Genomic DNA, 22,181 nt, shown 5'->3' on the forward strand with positions numbered 1-22,181 from the left:
CTGTACTACACATATACTGTATAGTAAAGGTCCAAAGCATGCACAAAACATAGTATCAAACTTCAGTACTTTGAGGCAGCGCCTCTACTACGGAGTTCTATACTGTTGTAAATTAGAAATACACATATCGGAGATGTCTGTGGGACTTGTTTCACATATTCTCCTTATCCTGTTTCCACCATGCTTTGTTAAGAGTGATATCATTACTGTGTTGCAGCCATCTCACCCACTCCGAAATCAGAGAAATTGCTAGACTTTCAAGGTAATCAGGCAGATCACTCACTATTACAAGGTGTTTCCCTGACATTCAGGAAAAGTCAGAAAGTAGGGACTACTGAATGTGGTAAAGATAACTTTAATGGTTTTCAAATTCATAACCTAATTTGTTACATACTATGGGCCAGATGCACTAGCCATTAAATAGTGATAAACCCGGTAACCCGGCGAACGGGTTTTAGTTAATACCAAAATGCTTTAGTACATCCCGCTCACCGTCTTTGGTCACACAAACGAAACAATCAGCTCCTGCCTGACATTTTTCAAACACAGTCTGTGACATGACAGTTAGGAGCTGATTGGCTTTCTGTTTATCACTTTCCGTTTTATCACTTTTCAAAGCTTAGTGCATCTGGCTTTATATCTTTTCGATTTGCTGCATGTTAAATAATTTGTTCTATACACTGTGTACATATAGTAGTCAGAATCACATGAAATCTGTACACCCACGAAGCAAATACATTTCTTAGAGTCCAAGTACAGTATGTATTTCCAAAGCAACAGAATTTAATGCAATCCTTCCACATTTTATGAAGAATTATATGAGGCACTGACATAAATCAAAATCAGCAGAAGTATTTTCTAAATATTCCAAATAGATTACAACTACAGCATATAAACATACTATTTTTATTGAAACATATCTCAAGTCGGTTTTCCCTTATACATGTATTCCAAAAACCAAAATATACTGAAAACCGCGGATTTTCTGAATATTTCAGGGCTTTCCTTGGGGGTTCCCCTGACCTTTTTTTTAATACTCACCTCATCCCTGATGTCCACAGGGGACTTCAGGATCCTCTCCAGTGGCATCCCCGGTGCCAGGGGTGCATTGAGTGAGTGTATGGGCACGCCGGTGATGTCACAGGCGCGCCTGCTAACTGACGCAATACACCCCTGGGACTGGTGATGCTGCTGAAGAGGATCCTGAAGGCAACCATGGACACCGGGGGACACCATGGATGCCGTGGGAACATTTGGGCACCGCAGGGGGACCAGGTAAGTATAGGGGAAAAAAATATTCGAAATCCGGAAAAATCCCTTATCCAAAATGCTCTTGGTCCTGAGCATTTCACATAAGGTGTACTCAACCTGTATTATGAAATTAACTTGGCAAAACAATTGTGGCAGTTGCTGATGGAGCAGATATGATGTGATGACCAATCAGCTTCTTTGTTGATAGTAGTTACCGTCCAACCATCCTCAACAGTTTAATTACTTAAGACCTGAGCACAATCAGTGACTAAAAGAAAGAAAATAAATAATATTTAAAATTAATAATTATTCATACTCCAGCAAAATATTGCGTGTTTCCATTATCAAAGATAACCAAAATAATATCCCATACATAATCTCTGATTTCTCTAATGCCCTAAAAACTCTGCTATCAGCATTATTTATACTACACTAGTAAATCATTTATGGAATAATAAATTATCCAGAAGTCTACTGAATTGAAAATAACTGCGTTTCTCTAATCACAAAGCTCACAATATTTATGTAGCAACATTTACGGACCACAAAGTAATCCAAACCATTAATATGCAATCACTTGGCACATTGTAATTGTGATATGTTTAAGAAAAAAATATGTGCCCCCCAAACACCACCACTACAATATAAAGCATAACATTTGATAATTAAATATATATATATATATATATATATATATATATATATATATATATATATATATATATATACTCAGATTTCAATGTTTATTCTCTAAAATATATACTTTTCAATTATCTAAAATTAAGTAATATTGTTATTGATAGCAGTTGTAGAGCAAATTATGATTTTGGGGTATAATTAGGGCATCGCCATTGTAGGCACTGGGCAAAGCAATGCATTGTGGCCCCTACTTACCCAGGGCCGGATTAACAATGGGACTGATGGAGCTACAGCTCCAGGTCCACTCTCCCAATAGGCCCATATTTTAAAGCTGAGGGCCAGGGCTTTCCAATGAGCCTGGCCCCGCGTCGCTAGCCCCCCCGGGAACCGGAGATACGTCAGGCAAAGCTGGAACGTTTTCCCCAACATTTTCCACATGGGACCCGCTAATTCCGACCCCCACCCGGTTCCAACAGCATCACAGAAGTTCGAGGTTGATCTCAGTCTAACCCAAATCGCTGAGCCATTTGGGTTCATTGGTTCTAGAGATATTGTGGGTAAACCGATCTTTTTCATTTCTTAATTGTAATTTCATGGCTGTTCATGTTTTTTGAGGACAGATTTCACTGAAACCAAACGGCCCAGTTTCACAGGACCAAAATAATTTGAAAATCATTTGAAGCCAACATGTATATGGGTCAGTTGGTTCCAAAGATATAGCTGGTTGTTTAAAGGGGGGGAGGGGTAGTTTTCTCTCCTCCTCACACCAGGAAATGCAGGGACTAGGCTGGTGTAAAAGGGCCCAGGCGGGTAAATCCCTGCATTTTCTGGTTCTTTTAAACAGCCGGGACCTGCATTGCTCTGAATACAGCCGGGCAGCCCCCTGCTCTCTGCCCGGCTGTCAATGGCTGTCATTTCTGCCCTGCGGTGGCTGTCCCCCAGTTACCGCAAGCATGTATTCCCCCTTATCAATGAGCATGCAATCCCACATGACACTGAGCATGGAACCCCTGGCAAAGAGCATATAGGTAAGCAGCACTTATGTAGCATAATTTTCAATAGGCATTATGGTTTTTATCATAATACTTAATGGACATTATGGTGTGTGGCTTAACATGTAATGGGCATTATGGTGTACATTTTTAATGTGCGCCTTTGGCACGCAATGCCCCTGTTTATGAAGCATATTGTGCATTATTGCTCAATCTGTTTGTTATAGTGTGTATTTTGGGTCAATCCATGTGGCAAAATGTGAATTTTGATTTAATCTGTGTGGCATAACGTGAATTTTGACTCAATCCGTGTGCCATAGTGTGAATCTTGGCTCATTCCATGTGGCATAATGTGTAAGAGGCAAGTACAGTATAAGGGGGTTACTATTGTGTTGCATGATTTGTATAAGGGGTGTATGGTGTGTTAAACTTAGGTGACCACATAAAAGGTGCTGAAATGTTGTCTACCAAGTTTTGGCTTTCAGTATGTTTTTTATGACTGGAGTGCCGCCTCACCCCGCAAGTATGTTAGGACATCGGCATCCTGTGGGTGCACCTTTGGAGGGCACCCGCCAATACTGTATCTCCCTGCATTTTTCCTATGCCGGCCCCCTGCTTTTTCCAGGCATATATAATTAGTTGAAAGTATTTACACAAATAAAGACACACCCATGAGCAGACCACCTAAACACTGGTCATGCCCCCCACATTATTAGGTGCTGGCCACAACCCCTATTATTGCGCATAATAGGCCCTTACCTATTCACTGCAATTAATAAAAACAAATGTATCATAGCTGCCCCCTCCTGCAGTCTCCCACATGACTCCATTCAGTTAATAGCTGTCAGCACTCTGATTGCTGTTTAGCTCCAGCCATTAAAAAATCAGCATGCGAAAAGGTAGTCACTGTCTGGTATGGGTATGGGTCATTAGGTTGACCAAATGAAGGTCGACATACATTGGGTCAACCACTGAAGGTCAAAAGGTCTTAGGTTGACACAGCCAAAATGTCAACAACATACCGAAGGTTGACACGGTCATAAGGTCGGCACATGCAACCGGGAATGGTCGACATGGATGTAAAAAAAATTGTACAAAGTGTTGACATAGTCAACTTAGACAACACTTTGGTGCAGCGTGTCCCCTTGCATGGCTAGCTGCGCATTGGCAGACTTTGGGCACGGTGCCATGCTACGCTCAGCACACTATTCTATTCTGTTTGTAAGGGAATGGGGAAATGGAAAAAAACAATTGCACAAGCGTAGGGAATCTTAAGCTAGTTAAGTACAAGTATGTTAGTCCACAAGTAAAAAATTGTATTGTTTAAACAAATAGCATGTGTGGAGGTGCACCCATGAGAGTGAGATCAGTTAGAGAAGGGAAGAGAGAAAAGGGACTCTCTTTTTGTTGGGGCACTCTTTTGACTGTTTGATTAAATTAATCAAGAGATTGGTATAGTAGGGGGTACTGTATCTAGAGGAAGACTCCACCAGTATGTATAAGTGATGCGGGGTAATCCCCCTATTTATTTTTTCTAAAATGTAACTTTTAATGACTCCGTTAAAAAAGTTTTTTTTTTTTTGGTTAGACACACACACATGAAAAAGGACACACATACAACATAGAATATTTACAAGAAAAACCTAGATCAAATATAGTGTATCTATCTATGCGGTTAAATTCTGCTGTCATTATAAATCAAGTGACAGTTTTTCAGAGCGTGTTCAGAAGTCAGAGAAATTAAAGAGTCGCAACACTAGTGTTACTCACTGAGTACAATGTTAATAGTGATGACACAGTTGCTGACAAGTAGTGTGTAGACAGTTTTTCAATCAACATTTGGAAAAAGTCAAATCAAACAATGGCAGCACTTTTGTTGGTCGCTAAGTGCAGTATTCTTAATTAAGACACATTTGTTGATAAGTGGTGCATTTAGTGATTTAGACAGTTAAATTCTGTTGTAACTGTAATAAACGTACTCCAGAGCAGAAACAAGCTCACACACCTAAGACATCAATAAATTGTAACACTGTTGTCTGTAATTGGAGTCTGCTGTCACTGTGATAAATGTAATTGGTCTTTAGAGCAGAACAAGTTCACACATCTGAAAAATCAATAGATTGCAACACTGTTGTTTTTCACTTGGTACAATTAATATAATATAGACATATTTGTCAAACAACAGTGCATTTTAGTTTTTTTCTGGTTATCTGATAGCCAGCGAGATTTTTAATCAGGTAATAGAATAGAGTAGGTTAGGTATTACCAGTAGTTATAAGGTGACAAACTGCAGTCTGGAGACTTGTGGAAAGTAACAACTGGACAGAGAGGGCGAGAATTATTGTGTTTACCGTTTTTCCGAAAATGCGATTTTTGCTCAAATCGCCCTTTATCGCCATTTTTTAAAGTTGCATTTTTTTCCAAAAAGCGAATATTTAATGAGGTGTGTATTCCAGCATGAAAAGTGCGAGTACAGATGTATCTGTCCTCATCCTTGCTGGCGATCCGCCAGCAGCATGCTGCTGGCAGATCGCCAGCAACACGGCGCCGCTATCGGACTGAGACGCACGTGCGTCCCCCACGCACGCGCGTCTCAGTATCCGGGCGACGGGGCGGCGAGGCGGACGCATTACTGTTCGCCTCCCGCTCGAGGGGGCAGGGGGGGACCCGAGGAGGCTGCGGGGGGGTGCGGTCGCCCAGTGTGGGCACCGGGCGACCGAGGGCAGCACCTTCGGAAGGGGACGCGCGCGCACCTCGTGTGCGCGCGCCCCCTTCCGGCATACAGATGGCAGCGGGGCAGGGGATGGCGATGGCGACGCCATCGCCATCCCCTGCAAAGATGAATCCTGCTACATCTGTAAGTGCGATGTAGGGCGATTTTCGGGATGAAAAGTGCGATTTTTTAGTCATGAAAAGGTGCGATTTTTTGTAAAATATGCGATTTTGTGATTGAAAAAATAAATAAATAAATTGGCGTGAGGTCCCCCCTCCTGTACATAACCAGCCCTGGGTTCATTGAGCCGGACCTGGTTCCAAAAATACGGGGGACAAAAAGCGTATAGTTATACCTTTTTGTGTGTGTGCTTTATTTTAACATTCTTTTTACAGGTGGACTACAGGTCCCAGCGGGCCCATTAATGCCCCGCATGCTGGGACTTGTGGTTCTCCAAGTCCCAGCCTGCGGGGGAGGTCTGCTGGCACTTGCAGTTCTCCTGTATTAAGCAATGTTAGGAATGAGAATTTAACCCTATCAGGCCGGGGTCCAATGGCCAGGGACGCCGGTGACAGCCCCGGGCTTCAGCCCTGGACGGATGAAGCCTGGGGGGGGGACCCCTTTATTGGGGGGTCCCCACTCCTCCAGGTACCCCGTCCAAGGCTGACCAGCCACGGTGCTCATGGTACGGCCGGGGGACCTTGTGTAAAAAGTGTCCCCCGGCTGTGGCATGACACTGCGGGCTGTTGGAGCCCGGTGCTGGTTCCAAAAATACGGGGGACCCCCAGATTTTTTGTCCCCCGTATTTTTGGAACCAGGACCGGTCCAAGAGTCCGGGGCTGGTTTCAGAAATAAGGGGGACCCCTACGCTTTTTGTCCCCCGTATTTTTGGAACCAGGTCCGGCTTTGACAAAGAACCATACACAGATCACAATGATCTGTGCATGGTTCTGACAAAATCGCCATGTTTCTGACCAAACCGCCAGTCAGGATCAGGTCTATTTTTTTTTGGAACTTTAGACCATTTTTTGTGGCGATTTCCAAATTCGCATCTCATTAAAAATGCGATTTGTATCTTTTTCAATGGGGAAAACATCTGGATGCGAATTCCGGAGTTAAAAAAACCCGCACTTTTAGAAAGTGCGATTTCGCGGCAAAAAGTGCGATTTATGCCGCAAATCGCCACCCATTAAAAAATCGATTTGGGAAAAAAAATGAAAAAACGGCATCGATCTCTAATAAATGTCACCCAGAGTGTCAGATGATAATTAGATTGTAAGGGTAACCGTCTCCCCTTAGTGGTAGTTAGGACTGTGAGGAAAAAGTCTCCCAAGTATGTTAATCCGCCCAGATGGCTAATGCTTCGCTATGTATACCACATTAAGCAGTGTCGGTCATTAGGTAGTCATGAAAGGTCGCCCTTTATATTTCATACCTAAGTTATCCACTGCCAGCTGCCATCACTAGGGTATGGGGTGGTGGGTATTGCAGGCAAGCTTGTCTGGTTTTATGGTATTAACAATTTTGAGATATAAAAGATGCTGTAATCTGCTGTCTCAATACATGGAGTAGAGCACCCTGTTGTTTAATAACATTGCAGGGGTTGCTCAAAGACCCACTTATGGGATGAGAGTTACAGCGAGTGTGCAGTTTAAAGATAAGAAGAGGTGAGGAGCCGTCTTACCGCAGGTAACGATTGCGCTGCTGCCACCCAATCGTATTGGTGGGCGGCTTCCTCAGTAAGAGGTGTGTGTGTGTGTGGGTGTGTGTGTTCTGAAGTGTCCCACTTCCCTTTATTTAAGCACTGTGGGATCCTCCCCACCTGTGGGAGGTGAAGCTGTCACATCTGTGCAGAATTAGGGGTATAATAATACCATTGTGGGAGATGTTAAAATCTTTTTTATTCTTTTATTGTTATTTTTTATTTTGTTCTCCTTTTTTGTATTGTTGCTGGAGTCAAGGTTTTAAAGGAGTGAAGGGAGTACTGGATAAAGGCATATTGAAGTAATACGGTATAATGGTCTAACATCAGTATGTTAACATGGTGATTAAATTAGGTATGTCAAATGCAGTATGTCAAATTCTCCCTCCATGATTCCAAAAACATAGAATATAGATTATCTAGCAAAATATGAGTCGCCTATGTATCAATGAGATAAGGGGTATCACCTGACCCCAAAAATACTTTTTGAAAACAAACACAGAGCTATCTCATTTAAAACAATGGCGCTTCAATTCCTTAAAAGTATTTAAACAAACTTTACACAGTGCTTTTTTTATGTACATCATTATCTAGTGACTTGCATGAGGAAGTTTGGAAAAGGAAAAAGGAAAAAGACCCATCAGATATGCAGTTTTCCCAGTGACTGCTTGTGAGTAATTGGTTTAGTGGATTCCCCTAAACCCTACACTTTGAGAATCGAGACCTATTTGGAGTATAATCTCTTTCAGTGCCTGTTTATCTCATAATTTTGTGAGTCTGTTGAAAAGGGGATAGATCCCTGAAAAAAATATATTCACTCTACTGTAGAAAAATACCGTTCACTTAAAATACTATATACAAAAATAAGTTAGCAGTATTACACGAGGAGACGTGTGTATTCTCTCTTTTTATATTTTCCATATATCATCAGGACCATCATAAGAATCCTAGGAAGGAGCCATTATATGAACACATTTACAGGGGAGTAGTCCTATGATTATTAAGTAATTGAAGTGCCATTGTTTTAAATGAGATAGCTCTGTGTTTGTTTTCAAATTTTCTCCCTCCATGTCCTAGTGGATGGTAGGGCATGAAATACCATAACCAACAAGATTTGGAAATGTGCTTCCAATTGAGATAACTCTGGGATACAACTAGTGATGCCAACTAGTAAGGCTGCCTGAACTAGGTAGTAAGCCGAGAGCAGTCGTCCTATGTAACGGATGTTGACTTCAGATAAAGAGGCTTTCCCATTCTAATGAAGGTGGATGTTAAAGAAAAACACAAAAACAAGTATACTGGAGGCAACATCGGTGAAATATCTTGAGGAGATGTGACATCCAGTGATCCTTTTGGTTTATATGCTTCATAACAGGCCTGGTTGAGGCCTGTAGATGGTACGGTAAATAGATCATTTAGCGTGCTCATTGAGAGGGAAGCTTGCTTACTAAAGTGAAGCTTGATTACTTAAGTGAGTTGGAAACTGAAGCAGGTGAGTTAGAATACTGAAAAAGGTGAGTTTGAACACAGTCTAAATTTTCATATTCTGTTTTATTGTAATATATTCATCTTCTTTCTATCCTATTGTAACCTGTTGCTCAATTTTGACATTTAAATTCGTTGTATCTATATTTTTCCAACATTGTATGTCATTTTCACTCATTCACTATTATTTTCTCTTATCTTTGCCACACATTTATCGCACCCTGTTTCCCTCTTCACGCCTGGTCACACTTGCCTCACTTCTGACCTTCTCTGTTCCCTTCATCCTCTCACTTGTTGTTGTTTCATACTTAATTTACCTGATTTTACCCACTGGTCTCCTCTCTGACAGTAGTTCCTTGCCTGTTACCTTCTCTCTCACTCTGTTTTCTACCAAATTTACTACAGACGCTGTCTGTCCTCCCAAATCCCTCTGTCTGCTTTCACTAACCTACCCTCTCACCTTCGGTTCCTCATGGCTGTTAATCTCTCAACTTCACTTTCTCCAACTGCTCCTCCCCCCTCCCATCCCATACCTATCCTGACCACTCGCCCCCGCACCCCCACCCTCCCAATGACCCCCCCTCGCTTCTGCAATCCCAAAAACCTTATCCACATAAATACACAACCCACCCCCCCTCTTTCCTGTGCACTATGGAACGCCAGATCCATCTGCAACAAACTCCCTGCCATCCATGACCTATTCATCTCTAGAGCATTCCACCTCCTTGCTATCACCGAGACCTGGCTCTCCACCTCTGATTCTGTCTCTCCAGCTGCTCTCTCCCACGGTGGCCTCTCTTTCTCTCACACTCCCAGGCCTGACGGTCGCCAAGGTGGCGGTGTGGGTTTTCTCCTCTCAGCCTCATGCACCCACAGTGTCATTCACCCTGAACCCTCTCTCCTTTTCTCCTCCTTTGAGTCTCACTCTATCCGTCTATTCTACCCCTACCACCTCCGTGTCGCTGTAATCTACCGCCCCCCTGGCCCTATCTCCCAATTTCTTGACAACTTCGCCGCCTGGCTTCCACACTTCCTCTCCTCTGACCTGCCATCTGTCATTCTTGGTGACTTTAACATCCCCTTGGATAACCCCGCTGATCCTGGCACCTCCAAACTCCTCTCTCTCTGCTCCTCTCTTGGCCTATCTCAGTGGACTACCTCTCCCACCCACATCCAAGGACACTCCCTCGATCTCGTCTTCTCTCGCTCTTGTTCCCTTACTGACTACACTATCTCAGCTTTTCCTCTTTCTGACCATCACCTCATCTCCTTCTCCCCCACTGCTTCCCCCTCTCCCACCCCCCCTCCCAAGCGCATTGTCTCACGGCATAACGTCAACACACTTGATCTTGCTGCCTTCTCAAACACGCTGTGTCCTCTTCTCGCCCAATCGCCCTCATGTCCTGCCCGAACCTCGCTGCCTCCCTCTATAATGACACCCTATCTTCGGCATTGGACTCTGCCTGCCCTCCCTCCTCTATCCCCCTTCGATGCTCCAACCCCCAACCGTGGCACTCACCTATCACCCGATTCCTTAAAAAGTGCTCTCGCACTGCTGAGCGCTTCTGGAAGAAATCACGCTCCCTTGCGGATTATCTCCATTTCAAATTCATTCTTTCCTCCTTCAGCTCTGCCCTTGCTCTGGCCAAGGAATCCTACTTTAAGTCCCTCATCCTTTCCCAATCATCCAATCCCCGCAGGCTCTTCGCCACCTTCAACTCCTTGCTCTCCCCCCCTCCTCCAGCTCTTCCGTCCTCCATCGTAGCCGCTGATTTTGCTACCTACTTTTCAACCAAAATCTCCTCTCTCAGGACTGCCATCACTGCTGCCATGACCTCACCCTCTCCCTCCTCCCCTCCTACATCTCCACTCCCCTCCTTCCAACCCCTGTCCTCATTTTACCCCACCACTGCTGCTGAAGTCCACTCTATCCTTCAATCCGCTTCTCCCTCCACCTGCCCGCTTGATCCTATCCCCTCCAATATTATCCGTCGTCTCAGTCCATCAGTCTGCTCTCACCTGGCTCACCTCTTTAATCTTTCCCTATCCTCTGGGATCTTCCCTTCCTCCTTCAAACACGCTCTTGTCTCCCCAATTCTCAAAAAAACAAATCTGGACCCCAACTCTCCATCCAACTACAGGCCCATCTCCCTCCTCCCTTTTGCCTCCAAACTCCTAGAACGTCTGACCTATAATCGTCTCCTAAGCCACCTTACTGCTAACTCCATTCTAGACCCCCTCCAATCCGGGTTCCGCCCTTTACATTCCACTGAAACTGCCCTGACCAAAGTCACTAACGATCTACTATCGGCTAAATCCAAAGGCCTCTTCTCTATCCTCATCCAGCTTGATCTGTCGGCTGCCTTTGACACTGTTGACCACCCTCTCCTGCTCAACACCCTCCGCTCCTTTGGCATCACTGGCACGGTCTTCTCCTGGTTTACCTCATACCTCTCCGATCGCTCCTTCTCCGTCTCCACTCCGAGCTCCTCCTCTCCTACTACCCCCCAGCCAGTCGGTGTTCCCCAAGGGTCAGTCCTTGGCCCTCTCCTCTTCTCCCTCTACACCACCTCTCTGGGCACCCTCATCAGCTCCTATGGTTTTCATTACCACCTTTATGCTGATGATACCCTAATCTATCTCTCCTCCCCCGACTTATCCCCATCACTTCTGTCCAAGGTCTCCGAATGCCTCACGGCCATCTCAGCCTGGATGACCCACTGCTTCCTGAAACTAAACATGGCTAAAACTGAACTTCTAATCTTCCATCCCCCGAACATCCCCTCTTCTCCCACTATCTCCATCAGCATTGGTGAAACCGAGATCACGTCCACCGACCAAACGCGCTGCCTCGGTGTCATCATTGACTCCTCCCTCTCTTTCACCCCCCACATTCGTGCTCTCTCACAGTCTTGCCGCTTTCACCTACGCAACATCTCACGCATCAGACCATTCCTCTCCACTGACGCGACCAAAATTCTCATTCACTCTCTTGTCATCTCCCGCCTTGACTACTGCAACATCCTTCTCTCTGGGCTACCTCTCACCCGCCTCGCACCTCTCCAATCCATTCTTAACGCTGCTGCTAGGCTCATCTTCCTCTCCCGCCGCTCTACCTCCGCCTCCCCCCTCTGTTTATCTCTTCACTGGCTTCCCATTCCTTTCCGAGTTCTCTTTAAACTCCTCACCACCACCTACAAGGCTCTCTCCTCCTCCACAGCTCCCTACCTCTCTTCACTGATCTCTATCCACACTCCCTCCCGTCCTCTTCGCTCCATCGCTGACCGCCGACTGACCTCTCACCTAATCACCTCCTCCCACTCCCGTGTCCAAGATTTCTCTCGCGCTGCCCCCCTGCACTGGAACAACCTCCCGCCACCCATCAGGCTATCTGATTCCCTTACCTCCTTCAAGCGCTCCCTCAAAACCCACTTTTTTCGACTAGCCTATCCCTCCTCCTAACCTCTTTTGATCCTCCTATCCTGCCTCCGTTCCCCTCCGTTCCTACTTATCCTATTGTATTTCGTTCGTCCACCCACCTATTTTTAGTATGTTAACTCTTATGAGCAGGGCCCTCCTTCCTCACGTACTCACCCTACCTCATTACCTCACCTGTGCTCCTGTCCTGTTCTTCCCTTCCTCTACTTCATCTTCGGTCTCCTTGACTATTTTGACACCTACTTCTGAACTGATGCTGATTTTAGTTCTACTAGCTATACCCCTATTTATACTGTATCTTTCTACACACCCTGTACGTTACCTTGTAATTTTTTTATTTTTTTTATTTGTTTGCTATGTACGGCGCTGCGGACACTTTGTGGCGCCTTATAAATAAACGTACTACTACTACTACTACTAGATGATATTGGCTATCTAAAAAGTTAAAAAGAATCTGAGCTAACACTCATAAGATTCTCTTTTTATTTTTTTTATATGAAAGGAAATTTGAAAACTTCAGACAGAAGAATAATAAGTGTGTTTCAAGGACTCATCATCACTAGTTGTATCCCAGAGTTATCCCAATTGGAAGTGCATTTCCAAATCTTGTGTTTATGTTATATTTAGGCAGGTGGTAATACTGCAGGAATTTAGCTGCTCCTATTGAAGCGCAAATTTCACCAACCTTGTTATTTCATTCCAGGGCATAAAATACTGCCTGTCGGAACATGTCGGCTCAACAAAAAAGTGAAACCCATGTCAACCTTCCCAATGTTGAATTAATGCATGTGTGGACCTTATAATGCTGTCAACCTCAGGCATGTGGACTTTTTTTCTGTGATGACCTAAGCCCTGTGGAGCTTCAGTGGTCGACCCAATGTATGTCGACCTTAATTTTGTCGACCTAACGACTGTGTCCCACTTTGATTGGGTGTAATTCACAATCTAAGTAGCCAGGCAATGTTCTCTACCTGCCTCCAAAGAAGCTCTGCATGCACCAGCCAAGGAGACAGATGAACCTTGCCCCAGCCTGCCCATTCTCAAAGGCCCCTAGAATCACGTTGCCCTAGGCATCTGCCAGTGTGCCTATATGTGAAGATGGCCCTGGGTGCATTTACTAAATCTTGGGTTTCCAAAACATAATCCTGGAAATAATTCAGTCCCACCCCCATCACCAGCCACCTGTACAGGCTACTGAGAGGAGATTATGAAAAAGGCAACTATGCTTTATGTAAATGTATAGAAAGAAATTACTTTGTATAGGTTTGTTAATTCTATATCTAGGATGTTTATTTTTGGTATATCTGTCAACAGTAAATTAGGGCCATTGGTCTATAGAATTTCGGTGCATGCAAGACTAGAATCTCTGGCCTTAGGACTTAGCTAAGTGGCAGCTATTAATGTGGGGAGTTTGCCACTTGTATGTAGGAAATGTGCAAAGTCAGTGCAATGTTGAACCAATTTAACACTCACTTAAGGTGCCCATACACTATACAATTATTGTATACAATATTGTATACAATATCACATCTCATCAAATCTCGGTTGTGAGGGTACAGAGAGTCAAGGCAGTCGTATTCATTCAGTTTAAGAATATGAATACACTTTTTTTTTTTCATTTTTATTAGAAATTTTTATGAATGTAAATCCGAAGACATATACATCAGGGGAAAAATAGAAAAAAAAGGAAAAGAGGGGAGGGAAGGGGATACCATTGCTTCTTCATAAGCGTAACACTCTCATTACATTATCTCCACCTTAATTAACCTTACCAATACACAGAAAAACCCAAGTAAACCATGCCACTATATTTATTATCCATCTCTCACAGTCTCTCCTTTTCCTAATCCCTAGTTCCTACGAGTTATAACCTGATTGCAAATGGAGGTGTTCAATTATGATATGCTAGCCAAGGTGCCCAGATCTTCTTAAAGGGTGATGATTTATCTTCAACAATACTGGATATGTACTCCATATGGTATACATCCCAGATTGCTGCAAATATTGCGCTCCTGGACGCGATAGTTTGTGACTTCCAGTAGGAGGCAATCTTGATCTTTACTGCACTGGTCATGAACCATATGTGTTTCTGAGCATCTTTTGATATATTAGGTATATTTTGGGGTAATAAAAAAAGGCAGGGGCAAACGGTATTGTAAACTCTGTAATATGTGATATTAAACCATGTATAAATTTACATAAATTTACTGCCTTAGGGCATTCCCAAAAGATATGGAGCAAAGTGCCTCTCCAACAGGAATCCGAGACATTTGGGTAAATACGGGATAGCCTCGATGGGGTCATATACATTGAGTAAATAACATAAGTATTTTCTCTGTATCGAATTGTCATCAATATTGAGACTAAATTCTGTTTGATTTGCACCCATGTCCCTGGTTCTAGTTGGATACCTAGATCTAATTCCCAGGCCAATTCGTGTGCAGTACGACCCGGGCTTTCCCAGCTTAAGGAGGAGTTGATAAATACTTGATATTAAACCTTTTGGAGTTTGCACATTTATGACAAAAAGATTCCAATTTAGTTTTACTCCCTATTTTGTGTGACTGGTGTATTGACATATGGAAAAATACGTATTCGTATTCTTAGTAAATTTCCCCCTAACTTCCTTAGTTGGCGAAGAAAGTAAAGTCTCTGCTGGGCCTTTCCTACTGTGCTCTCGATGTTAGGTCCCCATCTTAGGTCCTTGGACATTGTGGTGCCCAAGAATCTGAAGGATTCGGCCGTAGTTACCATGCTGTCCTCAATAATGAGTGGGAGGTGAGGGGTCTTCCTGAAATCAGTGATCATCTCCACAGTTTTTGTTTTGTTTAGCAGTAGGTTGTGCTTGCTGCACCAGGCGGTCAACCGCTTGACCTCCGTCCTGTAGGCAGACTCGTTGCCCTCTGTGATAAGTGTGATATCAGTGCGGTGTCATCGGTGAATTTAAGGAGCTTCACAGATGTGTCTGCCAAGGTGCAGTCGTTTGTGTAGATAGAGAAGAGAAAGGGAGAGAGAACGCACCCCTGTGGTGCACCCGTGCTGGTTGTCCTGGCCTCTGAGATGAATTTCCCTGGCATGGCGTCGTATTTCATTTACGAATATGTATTCAGGAGGGAAATTTACAAAGAAGTCGTATTTGATTGCTTCGTATTTTCTGATGGTGTATGGATTCGTATTTTTGCTGATACAAAATCATATTTACAATTTAAATACAAATTCGTATCAGCAGTTTTTAAAAAAATGGTTTTAAAAAATCAGGGAAAAATTTAAGTAGAGGTTCCTTGTATTTTTTAAAACCAGCACCAGGCCGATGGGCCAGTCCTGGTTCCCAAAATACGGTGGACAAAACAAGTTGTCAGCTGGTCCTGCATTTCTTCAGTACCAGCTGATGGATGGATAGAGACCTACCTATGGGGTCAAGAAAAGGGCTCCATGTGTAATAATGTTTTCTTTTTCTGCTGTGTGTGTTTTTTTATTTATCTATTGGTTCTGCTGTGGGAGAGTCCCAGCAAGCCCATTACTGGGCCGCATGCTGGGACTTGTGTTCTCCAAGTCCCAGTATGTGGTCCAGGCTTGCTGGGATTCATAGTTCCACAGCAGAACCCAATGGTTTTATTCTAAATTTTACACAATCATCAGCCCAGTACCCACAGGTAGGTAAATTCTGGGGGGGAGAACCCTTGATTGGGGTCAGAGGGTTAATGCTTCTGCCGTTGGGTCTTGTATAAAAAGTCTCTATCGCTGTGGCATTACCCTGCTGGCTGGTTGGGCCTGGTGTTGGTTCTTAAAATATGGGGAACCTCTACTCAAATTGTTTCCCATATTTTGGGAACCAGGACCGTCTCTTGGGCCTGGTGCTGGTTAATTGTTCCCTGATTTTTTTTAAACCAGGACTGGCTCTGTGAGCCTGGGGCTGGTTACGGGCGTGGTGGGGGGACCCCATGCCGTTTAAAAAAAAAAAAATCACTTTTTTTTCACATCTGACTGATCCATGCAGGCTTCTGCCAAATACAGGAAAATATTTTAAAGACAGCGCTGACTCAGATGATTAAATTTATAATTGATATTTTTAATACATTAAAGAATTATAACATGATTATACACAAATCACTGGCCGGGAAATACACAATTAAAACTTAATAACACTTTTATTGAAGACTGCTGCTTCCAGAAATGCTACACAAGCATATTAATTAGTAGGTTAGTATAGCTTAGTCAGCAAGCAACCAGATTGATAATTATAATGCTTCCTTAGGGTTGATCCTATTTAATGGGGTTGTTGCAAGTCTATTACTGTACTTTGAAGAATGGGCAGTTTGGCACATACAGTCAATTAGCTCTCTCACAGCTATTAGTTGTTATTGCTGCAACTGTTAGTATCATGCACACTGCAGGTGTTTATGCAGAAACAAGCAGAATTTTAGGCTCAGTCATTCAGAAAGCATATGGGTTAGTAGCTTAGGCTCTTGTGAGCTATCACTTGCCAGTTCTCGGCTCTATGTCTCAGTCCCTCTTTGTGGTGTCCCAGATGCTGATTCCTTGCAGATGCAATGCGGCCTTTTGGGGGTCTCTCCACAGGGTGATGAGCGTGGTGGCAAAGGGGTCGGTGCCTGTGTGGATCCATTAAAGGATGCAAGGAATCAGCAGCCGGGACGCTCTGTCATTTGTCTTCTTTCTGCCAAATACGCCTGGAAAATGAAGTGTATTTTCCAGGCGTATTTGGCCGGCAATCAGTGTCCATATTCCGCTAATTCGCAGCCATATTTTCAATATGGCCACTTAGTAAATTAGGAATCACCATTCTTTTGAATGGTGATTCCTATTCGTATTCTGTCAATGGCATATATACATTCGTATTTGTAAATACAAATATGAATGTTCCATGAATACGAATTAACGTATTTTTGGGATAGTAAATCCCAAAAATATGAATATGTATAAAATAGGCGTATTTTTGGATACAAATACGACTATTTTATATGATTTTTTGTTAGTACATTTCCCCCTTACTGTTCCAAAAATAGTGGAGAGAAAGGGATTGGGACCCACACCATAAGTTTAGTGGTAATAGTTTGTATTGTTTTGTGGGTGGAAGAACTGTCAGCCTGCCAGGAGTTTTATCCAAATACAATTCCTGACCTGCTAGGGTGCAGCCCCCTGATTTAATATTAACACATTTGAAACAAAGAGAAAGAAAAGAAATCAGTTTGGACGGGACGCACTCCTCACCCACAATGTCTATTTTAGACTCTTTATAAAAACATACCTACAATTAGGTGTATACTTTATTGGTGTATATTTACACATTGACCTAACCGGTCATCATTTATTTTGGAGGTTCTCAATTTTATTAATTGTATGCAACCTTTTTTATATATATGTGTTCCCTTTGCAAGGGAAAATAAGTAGCGAAATTATTAAAACAAAGTGAAGATATAGAAGAAGAAAGGGTTTAATAAAGATTTAAAAGTATCTCTGTGATCTGTTTGTTGCTGTATTTAGTTTGCTTAATTTGTTTTAATAATTTCGCTACTTATTTTCCCTTGCAAAGGGGACACATATATATAAAAAAGGTTGCATACAATTAATAAAATTGAGAACCTCCAAAATAAATGATGACCGGTTAGGTCAATGTGTAAATATACACCAATAAAGTATACACCTAATTGTAGGTATGTTTTTATAAAGAGTCTAAAATAGACATTGTGGGTGAGGAGTGCGTCCCGTCCAAACTGATTTCTTTTCTTTCTCTTTGTTTCAAATGTTCCAAAAATAGAGCAGACTTGTGAGTTCTACTATTAGAATTACAGTACAGAGTATTATAAAGCAACATAATGTACATTAATTTTGTGTTTTACAAACCTAAAGCATACAGGTATTTGCTATTTTTTATGTAATCATTTATTGGTACATGTGTAAGCCAATAAATTAAAAGCAAAGTAAAAATAGTACCACTATTCATATAAGAGTATGTGGTTACAAATTAAATCAATACAATTATATATGGGATACTGTAGCTGTAAGATGTAAGGATAGATGTAAATACAGGCAAGCTCTGGAGTTATGCTACTTACCAACCACATCTACATTTTCCAGATTCCAGCTTCCCTCTGTGACTTCATTCTTTTTACCCATACTGTCTTCTGCTGCTCTGCATGTTCTTTGAATGTCTGCAGACTGTGTGTAGCTCATTTCTGTAGATGAGCAAAGAGCAACTTTCTCTTCATCCACCATGTTATTTTTTGCCTTAGTCTCATCATACATGTCCATACTATTTTTGGCATTCACAACCTCTGGCTTACACATTGTTTGTACTGCATTGTCACCAAATGATGATGGTTCTTCACTATTTTCCTGAATGTTTTTACCTTTATATACCATCATCATATTGGATATGGCTTTAACCCTGTCTGTTTCTGTGACATATGTAATGCCAGTGGTAGGCATGTCTGAAGAGTTAATTTCAGTGTCAGCATTTAAATATTCTTCAGGTAACATTGTTGTTACATATGCTTCAGGTAAAGATTCAAAGGTCTGTGGTTGCGGCTCAGTTTCTTTATCCCCCATATCTACAAATTGTCTAGAGAAAACAGCTAACCTTAGCTCTTCTAGTTCATCAGCTGCAGCCTTTACATGATCTTCAAGCATGCTAATGACTGCCTTTTGATGCTCTACTGTATGTTGAAGAAGTTGTATTTCCTTGTCAGCCTCACAAGTCAGTCCCAGTAGTGATTCCATTACCCATACTCCAACATGTTTTGTCTCAGCTGTGCATTGTACTGACACCTCCTTGTTTTCTTGTTGAGACCTGTAATAGAACACAGCATCTGCCATGTTAAAATCTTCTCCAACAGCCATGGACTTGTGGGAGTTTTTGAATGCAGGTTGGTGACGAGCAAGAAGTTTGTCAGTTACCATTTTATTGGCACCTGTACTCTTATCTGTATCACTTAGCTTTTCTGTGAGTCTTTTTAGCTCTGCAATTTTACTTGGTTTATATGCTATAGACTCTAAGCCGGTGTCGTGTTCAGAAATAGAATCTAAGTTTTTCTTTGAATCACTACCATTCGGTCTAGGATCATTAACAGTTGTTAGTTCCTTATCAGAGCTTGTTTTTTGCTTCTCCAAATCAACCATCAGCTGTTTTTTTTCTTTGTCCAACTTTGAAATCCTCATCTGTAATAAAGGGATGACCTTCACCTGTTCTTCCAGATCTTTTAGTTGTTTAAGTGAAGAAGCCATCTGCTCCCTTATATATTGAAGATGAGTTGAAGAAATATTAGTAGCTGGGGTACTTCTTCCAGAATTTACGGGACTGATTTTCACAGATCCTGAGAAATTTTGATTTAACATAGGTTGCCTTTCTCCACTTTTATTGTGATGCACAGTTAAGGATGTCTGGGTGAGGTTTGGTGAACTTCTGCTAGCAGCACTAAGCTTTGAAAGGTTAGATGGTTGACATGTTTTTCCCTGTACTTCTCCATAATACAGACTCAAATGCTCTTGTTCAAGTCTCTTACGAGTCTCAGACAGTGTTTTCTCAACACGAGAATTCTTCAACTGAGACTTTGATGATGGAGGAGGTAGCAGTTTAATAATAGGTGCTGGAGAAAGTGGCTTAGATTTACGCACACCCAATATTTCCTTTGCGCCAGACAAACTAGTTTCAGTTCTGCCATTATCAAAAAATACAGAATCTGATGTTCCATCCTCACTAAAGTCCAAAGATTCTGTTGAAAGCCAAGCGCCAGTTTGACTTGATAGGCTTCTTAAGGATGATGTGGAGCGTCGTGGTACCCTAGGCTTCCGGTTACCGGTCACTTTTTTCAAGGTCTGACCACTCTGAATGTCATCAACATATTTCATGAAATCCAAATCCAACTGAAAACCATATGGAGTTTCCACGCAGTATGACGTTTTCTCATTTTCATTTTGGTCCCAGTAAAGAAATGGACCTCCAAGATCTATTAACATTAAACAAAAGTTTCTCTTAGCTAAATAATTATTTACCAAACCAATTAAAATTGCACTAAAACTATTAAATATTAATTACTGAACCATCAGAATCTTAAATAGTTTTGTTTATTGTATGCCTGTGAGATTTTGACACGTTATTTTATTGTTATTATTATTAATAATAGTAGTAGTAGTAGTAGTATATTACTATTATTATTATTATCATTCATATACTGTCTACATTTATCAGTCTTATGCAGAACATGAACATGAATAAAAGTAAATCAAAATAATTAAAAGTAGAATAAAGGGCCTGATTAGGAAATGCAAAGGGCACATGTTGGCTCTTTCACAGTCCACAATTTAATTTAAATTAAGATGTACCAATTATCACATGCAGGAACATAACTAGTGGTAAAGCTCTGTCCCTGCATAGGTATCTGCATAACTATTGGGATATTTTTTTTTTTTTTTAAATACCCCTATCAGTACTGCACATGAGACTTCACTGCTGATATCACTCGTACCCCTGCCGGTAGCCCCCACTCCCCCCACAAAGACCCCAGCCTCATGTGCCACCTCCGACCACCACTGCTGATCATTCTCACCACTCTACTAGCACTGCCGGTCTGTAAAGTAAGCTGACACTTTGCAGCATCACTTTACTGCATTGGAGGGTCAAAGAGCAGCAGGGCGCCCCGGCGACTGACAGCAATCACTGGAGCAGTGATCATCTGACCATGGGGTGGTAAGTATGATTTATTTTTTACACTGTGATGTCCATCTGACATAAATACAGTAGCTGATCACACTGCCCTATAAATACAGGTCTTTCGTCAGGCAGCACTCACCCTATGGAATGCCCTTCAACACACATTAAGACTGTCTTCTAGCCTCCAAACTTACAAGCGTTCGCTGAAAACTCGCTACGCTCGCCACGCTTCGGGCTCGGTGGCTCACTGCGCTCGCCACACTATCTAACTATCTATTCTCAACTCCACGCCGACGTGGATAGTAGGGGTATGAAAAGGTCGGAGGACGCGTACCGCCGCCCCTCGCGGGCTCGCTGCGCTCGCCACGCTTCGGGTTGGCGTCAATAGCGGGGTGGCGTTAAAATTGGGGGTGGCCATTAACCATGCTTTTTACACATATTCAATGTGAAATGGGCCATACTGGCCCATTTAACATTGTCACCTATGTGAATTCGGGTTGATCGCATCGCGGGCCATTATAATGGCCCGTGACGGACGCGATCAACCTGATTTTCACTTTAACATTGTTCCCTATGGGAAAATCGCGTTGATCGCGACGGTCGCATCGCGGCCCCTTATTAGGGGCCGCGATGGACGCGATCAACGCGATTGTCACTTTTACCGGCAATTGAGCCAGTTAAAGACAGAAAATCGGGTCCATCGTGTCCATCACATGCCTTAAGTACCTTAACTTAAGGCATGCGATGTACCACGACGGGCGCCGTGCTAGGAAACAAGTACCAATTATTTTACATTATTTTAGTAAATATAATGTTAATAAATGGACCTCTCAGAGTCAGGAATTAATTCCAAGGCTTTTTTTTGTGTTTTTTTTACCAGTGCATGGTTTTGTTCCTTGATATAAAGGGGGAAATTTACTAAAGGAAATTTGTAAAAAGTAGGTGTATTTGTATCCAGAAATACACTTATTTTTGACATTTACTATCCCGAAAATACGGCACTTCGTATTGATAGCACATCAATACGACTACGAATTGCCGTATTTTCGGGATAGTAAATGTCAAAAATAAGTGTATTTCTGGATACAAATACACCTACTTTTTACAAATTTCCTTTAGTAAATTTCCCCCAAACTGTGAGAAGAGGGTAAATGTTCAGTCAAATTTAGAATTGGGCGGAGTGGATATTAGTTCTGATATGTGGTGTGAATATAAAGCTTCCCAGTATTTGTATGTACAGATGGAGTGCCTCTTATTCAGTGGCAGCTCTCGCCAGACCCCCTCTGCTGGCGA

General features: G+C 42.5%; 1 protein-coding gene across 2 annotated transcripts in view; it reads right to left on the minus strand.

The window, feature by feature from the left end:
- Window positions 1–339: 339 nt before the first annotated feature.
- The window catches only part of LOC146060268 (KN motif and ankyrin repeat domains 1-like), a 37,953-nt gene continuing 16,111 nt past the window's right edge, over window positions 340–22,181 (minus strand). For both annotated transcript variants that reach the window (XM_083173278.1, XM_083173277.1), the window contains exons 3-4: window positions 18,295–20,184; window positions 340–1,519 (exon numbers count right to left, since the gene is read on the minus strand). In XM_083173278.1, the coding sequence (XP_083029404.1) occupies window positions 1,488–1,519; window positions 18,295–20,184 (1,922 nt within the window). In that variant the 3' untranslated portion in view covers window positions 340–1,487. The remainder of the gene's footprint in view (window positions 1,520–18,294; window positions 20,185–22,181) is intronic.

The sequence above is a fragment of the Crinia signifera genome, chromosome 2, assembly GCF_055691185.1.
Source record: "Crinia signifera chromosome 2, ASM5569118v1, whole genome shotgun sequence".
Lineage (NCBI taxonomy): Eukaryota > Metazoa > Chordata > Amphibia > Anura > Myobatrachidae > Crinia > Crinia signifera.